The 13,338-nt window shown below is 44.2% G+C and overlaps 1 protein-coding gene across 1 annotated transcript; it reads right to left on the bottom strand.

The window, feature by feature from the left end:
- Window positions 1-1,168: 1,168 nt before the first annotated feature.
- On the bottom strand, window positions 1,169-13,338 carry enc3 (ectodermal-neural cortex 3). The gene is made up of 4 exons (XM_054602269.1): window positions 13,023-13,338; window positions 10,723-11,757; window positions 9,865-10,631; window positions 1,169-2,728 (listed from the first exon to the last, which is right to left on the bottom strand). Exons 2-3 carry the CDS (start codon window positions 11,743-11,745, stop codon window positions 9,885-9,887), a joined length of 1,770 nt encoding a protein of 589 aa, XP_054458244.1. The 5' UTR covers window positions 11,746-11,757; window positions 13,023-13,338; the 3' UTR covers window positions 1,169-2,728; window positions 9,865-9,884.

Below are 13,338 nucleotides of genomic sequence, written 5' to 3'. Positions count from 1 at the left end.
AAGGGACTAGATGCTCTGACAACCCTTTACTTTGAAAAAAAAATAGAGGAAGACTTTGAAAGTTAATGTTTACCACAAGCTACTAAAGAAGAGGTCATGTCTCATTTCAAAGTGGAGGTGGAATGTTTAAACACCACAGTTCAGTAGCTCAGACGTCACAAACATCTTCAAACTTCAAGCCTGTAGGCAGCGCATTCAGAGCCACCTCCCTAAACCTGCATGTTCAATGCATTCCTCTCTGGTTCTCCTCCCTGCCAGTCTGAACAACTGTGCCAACCAGACTTCTTCCCACCTAACGCCCAGTCTGGACTGCACCGCTTTCTCACGTCAACCTGGCCCGCTGCAGAATGAGCGATATGGACGAGCATCACCTGACTAACGCTGATCAGCACATTTATTCTTCAAGGTTTGATGCTTATAATGTGTGCGCACATCATACAGGAGAGCAGTGGTGGAAAGTAACTAAATACATTTTCTTAAGTGCAATTTTGAGGGGCTGGTACTATGCTTGAGTATATCCTTCTAATCCACTGAATGAATTATGTTATATAGTGGATTAAGATCAAACTGAACAGATCCCTGTAGGGGAAATTCACAAGCAATATATAAAGTTATTAGAATTAACCCTATCATTACCAGCTTCAACATTTAAGTGATTTACACATGAATGCATCAATAATAATATTCCTATAATGATTGGCAGTATTCAAAGTAAAAATTTGAATGCATGACTTTTACTTGCATTTCTACACTGTGGTATTGCTACTTGTAAATAAGTACGAGATCAGAGTACTTCTTCCATCTCTCCATGTGAGTGCCAGGGCAGAAGAGGCTTGCTCTTCACATACCACATAACTACAATGTGTGATATGGCTATGACAAGGGGGGATTATAAAGAGAGACAGAGAATGGACTGTTCATCTTGGTGGATCTTAAGTGCGCACACAGACAGGAGGAAGGAGACGGGTGTTCCTGGTAAAATACCAAAACCACTCCTAACCTGCGTTTGGAAACTATTCCAGGAACGTTAAGAGTACCTGTGTGATTATATGGCTGCCCACACTGTTTTAATGGCACAGCTGCTGAATTCCCATCATTCCTTGGAAAACAAGAGGACAAACAACAGAAAATATGTTTTCAACAAGATGTTTATTGATCAGTGGTGAACTGTAGAACACGGAGTAACAGATGGTTTATCAGTAAAAGCTTAGTATATCAGTGTATTTGATATATACTTCGATACATTGGAAAATTGCAGACTTGCACACTGAGAAAATGAAGATAGTTCAAAGAGAAACAACTTGATAATTTGCTACAAAAACACTGATTATTCACACTACCCAAGCTGGGTTAAGACAACGATACAAAATTAAGACCATTAAGAGTTTTCTTTGTACAAAATGTGCAAATCAAAGGCTTCTACAAATTCATTACAAAGCAAAATATACAAACTATAAACACAAAAGACTTCCATTAAAGATCCTGAAATATAAAATGAAAAAATAATACCATAGCTAGAAAGTATTAACTACTTTGGACACACTTAGCTTTTGTTATTTAAATCCAGAGAGGCAGGAAGATTAGCCATTCAGGTTTTGGCAATATATATGTTTATATATAAACATATATGTTATAAATACGACAACTGCTATTAAACGTAATCATACATTTACACTTGAAAAAACAATGTAAGAATGTATTCTAAAACTCTTTATCACAAGATAGTACATTCACAAAAAAAAGCGAAGACGTTAGCAGACGTGTTAGAAGACGTTACCCTTCCTTGAGCAAATACAGGAAAAACAAAACATAACCCTGAGACACAATATACACAAAAAAATGACAAAATCATAGTTTGAAAAAAACATCTTGAAACAGAAATCTTCTTCGGCCGCAATGGCCACATTCTCTCTTGCGAGCATGTATTTTAAGTCGAGGAGGATGATACAAATTTAGCTTACCAAAATTGAGGGAAGCCCGAGTCCAAAGGCTAAAAATAAAGACAGGAAGATTGTTTCTGTGCACAAAATCATACACTTCCCCAAAATGTCCTCTCTCCTTCTCCATACGCCTGGCATAGCAAAGGTCTAATTCAGTCCATCAGCAGTCACAATAAATTACACCTGAGTAAACACCCAGTGACAGGAGGGGAGAGCAACCACAACAAAAAGGACCATCTGACTTTCTTTTTTAGTTCACTGTAAAACAACATGTCAGTGAGGGACACTGATAAATCCTTAGTCTGTTAAACTGGTAATCTACTGGCGAGGTGATACACATATTACATGATGGAGTGAGTCAGTTGAGCGGCAGCAGATTTGCCCCAGTAGGTGGAACAAGATCAGTTTGGAAATCCCAGAGCACACATCTATAGTATCAGTCCGCTTCCTGGCTGTGCTTCACATGGTAGATAGAGATTGTGAGGTCCCTGCAGTATACATGGCAACGAGTCCAGCTCAGACAAGGGGCTTCATGGGAAAGTTACACAAGAAGTACGAGTCAACAGATCAGGTGGAAAGAGGCCGGACACTTCCAGTCTCTGGGCTGTCTCTGGGACTCAGGCCTTTTCGCTTCTCTGCAGCTGAAGATAATGTGAATCCAGCTGGATGGAGCCACTGCAGGACTAGACAAACTCTTCCTCTTCCTCCTCCTCCTCATCCTCCTCCTCCTCCTCTGTGCAGCCGGTGAAGAGAGAACACATGCCTGCATACCAGACACCACTGCTGATCTGGGGAAAGAGACAAGAGGGAGATTAATGTTTGGGTCCTGTGAACTCTGCTGTATGAGGACCGACCACATGACACAAGGGGCGGCCTGGACATTCTCAGGGAGTGCAGAGGAATGCTGGGACTTCGGTTCCTCCGCGCTACACATCAGCTTATCGCCATGCCATTTTATCAGGCTTACCCACATAGCGTTAATAATGCCTCAGGATGGGGCGTTATTTAACTAAAGTCCTCTTGGCATGTGGGATTAAGCTGCTCAAGCCATTTATGTCGCTAGGTAATAAATATCTGAGGGCGGCCGTGGAGAAGACCCCACGCTGGAAGGATAAGCTTCTCTGGACTACACACATATTCCCAAAAACATCTGCTCATCTGCTTTATCCCGATATAATTCGTACAGTAAGAGGCTTTCTTATAGATCAAATTTAAAATTCTCAAATGTGTAAAGCAAAATGTTTACTACATTATATACAACATGATATACAACTTTGAACATTCTATGGCCTTTCTTTATAACACCAAATATATCAGAATCTAATTTTCCTCCCCTGCTGTTATGAAGGAATGTTCCACTGGATATTTGGGGGGTTGGGTTGAAATGATAACATCTAATTTGCATGTTTTTGATAATAACTCGGGTCTGGCATGGGGGGAGGAAGGCTGTGTGAGTGTGCTCTATTATTCTAAAAAGGCATTGGAGAAAAGGCAGTTACAGGCTGGCTCTGCTGGGGACTTGTTTAGATAACCTAATGAGTTCTCATTTCCATGGCTGACAAAGCCGGCTGATACTACTGAAGCCTCAACTGATCCATACGCATCTGTTACTGTTGTGAATACATCGCCCGAAGCATAACAGTGGGACACAGCCGGAGAGCACTGCACTACTGGAAGTACAACAGAGAGGCAGACAAAGGTTTTAAACTAGCTTCAGAGTAAGAAACAAAGCTGCATTTAAACTTTCTGGAAGAATTACTCTGGCCGGTTGATGCCAACCAAGTACAAGTAAGAGTGACGCAAATGTTCTATGCATTTCTATATCATTCTTCAGACTGAGGTAGCGTTAACAAAAAATAAAATAAGAAAAATCTGACCTGTATCTGATGTATGGATCAAAATGTAAAAGATCAGTTTCCATGTGATTTATGCTGTTTCACGATGTTGAATGAATAAAACAGATCTGAATCACATATGTGCAGCCTGATTTAAAAGTTTTTACATCTATGTTGTTTAATCCTTACAGCTGCTAATAAAAAAAAGTTGTGGTTTTACAGGGTGTTATGTACCATTTTTACTTCTTCGCCTTGCACAGTGGTTTCCTGGTGTCTTATCATAACGGTGCGGTTGCTAGGCAACCAGTGAAGTATTCCTCTACTATTATTCCACACTTCTCAGTCTTCAATGTTGTATAAACCCAAACAGATGTATAAGAACTAGTAATCTTATCGGCAAAATGATCGCATTAATCTGAATTTAAATAATGACAGAATAAGTCAACAACAAATCTGGCCACACGTTCGATGCCAGCTTTCAGTGCTTGCCAGTTGGTGCCAAAAAAAGGAATTTGATACCCAGCCCTGTAACCAAGCATTAACAGCACATTTCCTGCAATACAAACTCAGATCACCCTTCCTGATCAAAGTAAAACCTCAGTAGCAGCACTTACTGTAACACATACAACTGCAGGGCTGATGGAAGTTTCCATTGCTGCTCTCTCTCTCTCTCTCTCTCTCTCTCTCTCTCTCTCTCTCTCTCTCTGTACATGTGCGTTGGTCACTGCCTGCACTTTTTAACTTCTGCTGCTGGTGTTCTAATCTCTCAGAAGTGCAGATGATGAAGAGCATCCCTCTGAATCTTAAATACTCTGGCGCTCTACTCAACGTTCCAACAACCACAATATCACTGTTTCATAAGAGTTGCAGCTTTATATTTAGTCCTCTATTTCTATCTACTGCAAAGAGAGTGGGCTTTCACATGCTGCATCATGTTCTCAGGACACCGGCAGGGTTTCAACCGAGGTCAACTATGTCAGGAAGGTGCACATAGTAGGAGAGTAAATATCATACCGATCCAAAAACACTATTCGGATTTAACTTTGATTTCTTCTGAAATACGGAACTTAAAAAATAAATAAATCAATAACCCAGAAGGGAAGAAAAAGATATTCTATTCCATAGAGATACACTCTGACCCACAAAGGTTATGTGTCTGTCATCAATAATACATTCATGTAAAAAATGCCATCCCCGTCTCGCATCATCAAACTTCAGCTCCCTTGGCCGCTCACAACAAGGATCCCGCTGTCACCAGAAATGAGCTCCAGACTGCCTCACAGTTGCGTCGTTATTACCTGTCATGTCAAGGTCAATTCTACTCAACACTGAGCTTTAGAGGCCACACTGTTCACTTTTTCACCACAGTTGTTTATGCGGACAAACTTATCCTGACTTGCATTCAAACTTTGTGTTTCAACTCCCACTGCGCCAAAACAATCATAACGACCTTCACAAATCTGACTTCCTTCTGCCAACAGGGACTAACATGTCTGGAGTGCCAACAGGTGGCCGGGTTAATAACTGTGACCCAGAAAGTACCCAGATGCCCTTGTGTGTCTTTGGTCTTGTCCACTGCAGTAACCGCAGTGTGATGCTGTGAGGGATGCCAGCACAAGACTATAGGCCACATTTATCAAATGAACGACACCCATTATTGACATTCATCTGCATTTGTTTTAGCTTAAGTGCATCTTGGGCTCAATCTGCATCTTCTAGGAGGCCCAATTACCCACGATGCACCACACCAAAGCTGAGTCGTCTTTCTTTATCTGTCCTTGAGTATAACAGGGTCTGTGCCATGTTTACTAATGACCACAAAGAATCGCACTGAATTGACTAACGAATGAATCACGGTGACTTCATTTACATGAGGTTGCATTGTTTTCATGGTCGGATAAAGGACTCCTTGGTGAGCTCAGAGACACAAGTATCTTGGTACAGCTGCAACGTAAATGGATTCTCAATGACTCCTTGCAGGAACTCAAGTTTAAGATTGAGAACAAAGAGCGTCTCTGTAAATAGGCGCCACTTCGGTACTACTTCAGCAAATATTACGTAATTCAGATTAATTACCAGGCAGACACACTGTGTCCCGTCCCAGCTGGATTACTGAAGAGGCCCCTGTAACTGTATGACAGCTCGCTTCTTTTTAAGGGCGTAATCAAATTAGTCTGGGTGATTATTCAGCCATTTTAAGCATCTTTTCTCCCCTTTTCCTTTTTGTTACTCACAGCATGGAGAAAAGACCAATAAAAACTCCATTAGGTTTATGCAAATTTAAGCAGCCGCAGCGAGGACTGTAATGTGGCAGATTGATTACTCAAGGGAGTGAAGAAGAAGTGTGTGTGCGCACGTGCTGACTCTGACTGTGCATGTGTGTGTCTGAGAGAAGGGAGGGGGGGGGAATCGTTGTTGTACACAGATGCCACAATAAAAGCCTCATTCAGCTTGTGTTCCTGGTGGCCCTCACAGCAAGGCATTAATAAAACATTAGTATTGAGTGACTGGGGCCTCTGTGCTCCTCCTCCCTGATCCCACCGTGACCTTTCCATTTTACAGCAGCTGTCTGGGGAAGCAGAGAGCCTGCCGAGGACCCCCTCGGTGGCCCCTGACCTCTCCAGGTGTACCCCATCACACAGAGCCGTGCCCACCTCATAAGAGCTGGAAGCTGCTAAAACAAGAGAATGCTGCTTATGTCTGTGGTTTTTAGGAGCGGAGAGGGGTGATGAGGAGGGAGGGGTGGAGGAAAAAAAAAGAGGAAGGCTAAGATAACAAAGGCTCAAGTGTAGATAACAGTCATTTCTGGGGTCGTTATAGGTCAGTGGTTTAAAGGGGGGGGGAGAGAGAGAGAGAGAGAGAGATATTGTCCTGAACGTTGTGCAGGGATCTGTGGTTACATCCTGTCTGGCTGTAGTCTGGTACCAACAACTAACCAGATTAAACCATGATGATGTTACTTTACTAATTGTAAAGTTTGAACAGGCAGTGGTCATATATTGCACTAAAACTCGTTTTTGGCCATGTTTTTAGCCTTTAAGGGTTATTTACTCCTCCTGCCTGGACCATAACAAACACTACCCATAATGCCTTAACATTTACAAATACTTTTCCATCAACAGTGGGTTCTGGGTTTGGCCCTGGAGTCTGTGGTTACTCACATCTGGTGGAAATGCACAGGGCCACAAACTACAGTAGAACGTGGTGACAAAAAGGCTGGTAATCCCATCCAGGCCACGCAAACTGCGAGGACAACTGCAGGGCCTCGACCGCAGGGCAACATTTACAAATCTTTACTAATGGGAATGCAGGCCACACCTTCATTCCTCCAAAATTAGAGTAAGGATGGCTGGCTTTTTAAAGGACAGGCAATGCCAGCAATGTGACTGCCTCTTTGTGTGTTTGTGTGTGTGTGTGTGTGTGTGTGTGTGTGTGTGTGTGTGTGTGTGAGAGAGAGAGAGAGAGACAGAGTAGTATGAGTGGAAAACCAGTGGTTTCACGACTGTGTTCAAACTCACAATACTACTAGTGAATACTTGAACAGCTGACTGGTGGTTTTCGGCCCCATCGTAAACATAAAAGAACACACACTTACACAAACACACATACTTGCATGCATACACACAATTATTTTTTCTCTCTGACCCCAGCTGAAAGTTGACAAGCTCGGGTGCAAAGTATTTTTAGTCAGGCGTTAGTCTCGGCTGCCAAATGGTGCAAAATATAGCTTTGCCTCTCCTGGTCTTACCCTCTCTACGCTTCATCTCCCTCTCTCTCTATATATGTGTGTTTGTGTGTGTGTGTCCTACTCCGTGTCACTTTGTTGCTCCCCTACATTTTTTTCCACTTCAATTCTCCTCACAAGCCCCTGTGTCTCGGCTGAGAGGGAGTGGACCAGCGTCAGGGTAGGACGCCTGCCTAACAAGCTGGAAATCTGAGCTTTTTCCATGCCTGCTGTAATTAAAACAGAAAGGCAGCCGGCAGCGGGACGGTAGCCACCGTAACTGCAAGAGTTCACAGAGATGCTGGGCCTTGATCTTTCATAGCCAGCCTGTCTGTCTGTCTCCGTCCTGGCCAAAAAAAAAAAAAAAAAAAAAAAACAGGCTAGCAGTCCATACCAGCAGCCTCATAAGGCTAAGCCCCCAGCTCCATCATATCCAGCTGTTTACTGTAGACACAAGTCACACATAAGCCCTCTGCTTCTCACTTGCTTCCGCTCAGCTTAACTTTCAAAGTTGTTGGCAGCATAAAAAGGAGTTTGTTCGGAGTCACTTCCCCGTACTCCTGACAGAAAGTTGTTTTGCAGTAAAGAAGAGTATGATTCATCCAAACTTCAGAGAGAGAAAATTACCGATCTGCCTTACTTTGCACACTATTTACTTCAGCACCTCAGGATTCTTATTTACATCAGTCTCAGAATTTTTTTCTTGATAACAACTTGAAATACTATAAACTTAACCTTCAACTGTTGAGGGGGTATTGCAATAAATGCAAACAACAGACTTCACCAGACTGATATATCATAATAGTAAACATGCATAGTGAAGGACTGAAAACAAGAGCTAGGCTGGTGGACATTCGGACAGCCAGTCTCCCCTGTTCCCCCTGTCTCCAGTCTTTGTGTTAAGCTAAGCTTACTGGCTAACTGCCTTATATTGAACAGACAAATATAAGGATGGTATCAACCCTCTGAAAAAAAGTAAATAAATGTAAACGTTGCATAGTGTTTTGATGTCAGACTAGAGCTGTATGGCAAATGGGCTGCATTAAACCATTGACCCTATAGCACAAAATTATACATAAATTCAAACATGTGCTTTGTAAAGCCTCCAATAAATATGAAACTACAAAACCAACCATAAACAAATGCAGCATAGTCTGGGCTTTTAAAAAAAGCATTTTTCCAATGATTGCATCGCTGCAAAAATAAGATAAGAGGACAGGCCACGTCATGAAACTTAAAACTATCTCTACCACCAGGCGCATGTAAACAACCTGCAAAACCTTCTATGCATCACTGTACATCCTCTTCTTGTTTCATCTACCAGCCCCTCCATTCCTCCATTCTCACCCAGTATAAAAAAACCAAAAACTGAAAACACCTCAGGAAAAATGCATCATGTCTTCTCTCACATGAAGCCGTGAAAACCGCCACCTGTCATCCCTTCAGGCAGATGAGGCCGAGCAATTCTTCACTGATGTGGTATGCAACATCCAAGTCAATCATATTACTTTACCCTTGAGATGTATCCTTTCCTTTTTATCCCCACTAGACTACTTTTTTTTTTTTTTTACTTTTAAGCAGAACAGATTGCCCTGGCGTCTGTCAGCACATATGGTACTTTCTTTTTGTCCTTTAAAGCACTTTGAGAAAGGTGCAATATGATAATGTATTATTAATATTATTTAAAAAAAGGTGGGCTTGTAGTGCTAGGCGTTCATTGGACTTTTGGGGGAAAATTATCTTTTATATTAGGTTTTTTCAAATATGTTAAAGATTTTAAGTTGTGCATCACATATAAGCTTTGTTTCGGCTCTTATCTCATCTCACCGATGGCTCCTTGTGCTCCTCTGGCTCTAAGCGCCTCCATATGTTAAACACCATGTGTCACATCACCTTTTTATAAGTTACAACCGTTAAGGTACTGACTCATGCTCGGAGCAGAGCGCTCGGCCCACTACAGGCACAGACCTGATCCCTGCCTCTCCACCTCGCTCCGTCAGTGACAGGGGTCCTGTGCTGTAGCTCTCGCTCTGTAATTACCAGCAGTGCTGACATTCCTCCTGCTCTCCAAACCAGGATTGCACCATGTTTATCCAACACCCAGCCGTCGCAGCAGCTAGATAATGTGTAACTGTAACCACTGGCAACCGTGAAAACAGTGAGGGGCTATTAAACTGGCCTTGTCCAGTTCAAACTGACATTTACCTCTGTTACCTAACCGTGTCGTGTGAATTATCTGAAGATAGTTTTGTTCCACAAAGTGAGTTACCATTTGTGATCTGACAATACAAGTGATGCTATAAATAGCACATATAATTGACATTTTGTTTGTTTGTGTCAGTTTAGGGAAACTACAATTACTCACCTCAAAGAGCGTGTTTGTCTCTATGCTGAGAGGTACTTCCATGTGCTGACGAAGGCGGTGGGAATGAGTGAGTAGGGCACACTGGTCACACTGTCCCAGGAGTCCGACGAGGGATCGTAACAGTCTAGTGTTTTACACCTCTGAGCCCCGAAGTAGCCCCCGACCACATATAGTCTGTTTCCTGACGCCACCGCATGACAGCTGATCCGTTTGGCCGTGACATCTCCAAACTTTGACCACTGGTACGTCTCGCTGTTGAACCGGTACGCGGAGCTGGCTGAGAATTCGGTGTCGCCTCCGATCACGACGACGTGGTTGCCAACCACTGCCGCTGCCGTGTAGCGCCACAGCTGCGGACAGGCGGCCGGCACAGTCCACCGGTTCTCGCAAGGGTCAAAGCACTGCACCTTGGGGTATTTGTCTCTGTTTACACTGGTGCCCCCAAAGGCAAAGAGTTTGTTTTTGGCGCCGACGACGGCAGCGTTGCTCACCCCCTCTCGGAGTGGAGCCACCAGCGTCCATTTATTGGTCTGAGGGTCGTACTGCTCCACCTGTTTGAGGGACACAGATGGAGATGCGGGGAAGGATCCTGCGAGAGAAGTGTGTCCTCCCACGACATACAGCATGTGGTCGAGCTCCGCGGCCCCGTGTCCGAATCTGGCTACCAGCATAGGAGAAGCTTTGGACCACTCGTCGTGTAACGTGTCGTAGACCCAGACATCTTTGGAGGCCCCGTTTTCAGAGCCACGTCCTCCGGTAACATAAACCTGAGACACATGGAGAGAAGTCATATATTTGTGTTCTTCTACCTAGCATTACATGACAACGCAAGTATTCAAATATAGATCATTTACATACCTTGCAACCAATAGCACATGCGCTGCACTCTTTCCTGGGGCTGGGGATGTCTGTTTTGGGAGTGATCTCCTTAGTCTTGTTGTCGATCATGTAGACTTTATCACACATGAAGGTCTGCCCTCCCAGCAGCAGCAGGGCCTGGCTAACTTTCCTCGGTCGGGCACAGAAACCCGTTACAATACCGTCATTCTGGAGGATCCTCATTTTGCACCGCACTGCGTCTTCCACAATCTCCCGTCCCACCTTATGGCACATCACCAGCTCCTCTGAGGCAACGTTCTTTAGCAGGTACGTTTCAGGGAGCAGCGCCAGACGGACACAGCGCAGCAGCTCGGGCAGCTCGCTGTGCCTGTGCTCCATGTCGGCCTTGACCCAGTCGATAACAGCCTCGTACACCAGGCTCTCGTCCTCCACCTCCAGCTCCTCGCTGAGGATCAGCTCCTGGACTTTGTCTCTGGGCAGGCTGAGGAAGTCCTCAGTCCTGAAGAGAGTAGCAAAGTCTGCCAGGCACATCCTCCACGACAGCTCGTACAGTCTCTGGCACTGATGGGCGTCCGACAGCAGCATCATCCCCAGACAGTTCGACTGGTGCAGGTTCTTTTCTAGAAAATCTGCCGCAGCGTCCCTGATGTCGTGAAACTGAAGCATGTCGCCGGCTTCCAGGAGCGACTCAGCGTTTTCCTCGTTGATGATGATTCGGGCCGAGTAGGCGTAGTCTAGCAACAGCTCCAGCACCTCCGGGTGGAGAGAGTCGTGGAAGTTGACCTCGGCATCACGACTCTCCCTGAGCCCGCCACTGAACATGGCCTCGAAGTATCGGCTACAGGAGGCCAGGACGGCCCGGTGGCAAGGGAAGGATCTGTTTCCGGCCTTGAGGATGACATCTGTGAAGACTTTTCGTTTGCGTAGCAGGTTGAGCTGAGTCAACAGGCTGTCGGCGTGGGTCGTCTTGTGGAAGAGCTGGATATTCATGGAGCCGGAACTAGAGCGAGACTTTCTGTTTTCGTGGTTACTGACAGACATCTTGACTTGGACCTGGAGGAGGAAATAGAGTTTAAAAAATATATATAAGTACAAGTGGAAAGAACCATTCATTTTTATTCGTTAAATTCAAACTTTTCTAACAGTTGGACAGGAGGAAGAGATTTTATCCGGTCTTGCGCTTTCCTTTTAATGTTAACTCCACCATAAACACTCCTCTCATCCTATGATCAAACAAAAGTCACCGTGCCAACAGCTGATGAGGGGTTATTCAGAAATAAAATACCCATATCAGTGCGCAGTACGGAAATAAACTTCAGCCTTCAGATATGAAAGGAAATCAGATAAGGAGTACACCCACACAAAACCAGTGTGTGTACACAGAGATTTACACAGTAATACACATACAGCCATGCCAAAACTCAATTCTAAAACATTTGATAAACAATTAGCCACATTAACTGTCTTTTAATTTAACCTGCCTTCCATGATCGACGACAGTCACCTGGGTGTGTTGTCCTGTATCACATCACATCTTTCCACCCCTATAAACATTTCAGGGCTGTGAGTCACCTCCAAACAAAGCAAGCGCAAATCAATTCCTTCCAGCCTATTCTACACTGTTTCACATGTAAACCGGTGCCAAAGCTTTCAAGCCCACATCAGATGTGACACCTCAGTCCAGCTGCTTGAGGATGAAATTATGTAACCGCAGTGCAACAGATGAAAAAAAAAAAAACCCAAATCTGTCCTTTGATCATCTGTGGTGGATTTAGACAGGCCTGCAGCCACTACATCAAGTGGGAGGACTGTTGTGCTGAATTAAAGAGAAGATTAACTCCATTGCTGGCCAGGGTGTTTTATTCAATTTCTAATTAATATAATCATATAATAAGCAGTTTGAAATAATTATGGCACAGAAGGTTAATAAAAAGGCTCTGGTCGTGTCTTGAAAACGACCAAATAAATATCTTCCGCTTTGAAGCCTCCATTGTTTCACAGCAGATAAATTTAAGTCGGCTATTCAATCCCACTGAAAGGGGGACTGTGGACTTCCGTGGAGGGACTCAGCGTGAAATCCAAATGGTTTTGTGCAGTAAATGTGAAACCACGGTCAGCAGCTCCAGCATGCGCTCAACTTTCCTCCCAAGTTTAGACTGCAGAACATCCAGCCTGCTCCAATGAGCCTCACATCAAAAGGAGCCGACCTGACACCCTGTGAGTAAACTACTCACGTTTCGGAAATTGGAGGAATATCAAATAAGCAGGCTTGTTTGGTGATGGAGCCTTCGGGAGGACCAGCCGTCTGCAGCGCTTACCTGGGTACCGGGTTCCTTTATCTCCGCTTCAAACTTGTTCCGTCGTTGATTTGTTTGAAGTTGTGCCACAATTTAGAGCAATCCGCATTCCCAGTTCAGAACTGTATCACAGCTCAAAGTGTTGGGGGAAATGGTTGAGCCATCTGATCGCGTTGAGCCATCTGACCGAGCGTAAAAACACGCAAAAATGAACAATGTCCCCCCCAAAAAAAAAGTTAGTAGTTTAGGATTGTTCTGAGGAAGCCACGCAGCCTGCAGGAGAGCGACGAGCAAAGCGGGGAGAGAGAGAGAGAGGAGCAGTAGTGTTCATACTGGC

Source organism: Anoplopoma fimbria, chromosome 8, assembly GCF_027596085.1.
Source record: "Anoplopoma fimbria isolate UVic2021 breed Golden Eagle Sablefish chromosome 8, Afim_UVic_2022, whole genome shotgun sequence".
Lineage (NCBI taxonomy): Eukaryota > Metazoa > Chordata > Actinopteri > Perciformes > Anoplopomatidae > Anoplopoma > Anoplopoma fimbria.
Note: the sequence above shows the minus strand (reverse complement) of the source record. Positions and strands in the feature narration are given on the sequence as shown.

Bases quoted from the DNA above. Each gene is read 5' to 3' on its own strand.
- enc3 (XM_054602269.1), bottom strand. From the start codon at position 11,745: ATGTCTGTCAGTAACCACGAAAACAGAAAGTCTCGCTCTAGTTCCGGC. The intron at 10,632-10,722 runs GTATGTAAATGA...CATGTGTCTCAG, and splicing joins CATGTGCTATTGGTTGCAAG to GTTTATGTTACCGGAGGACG.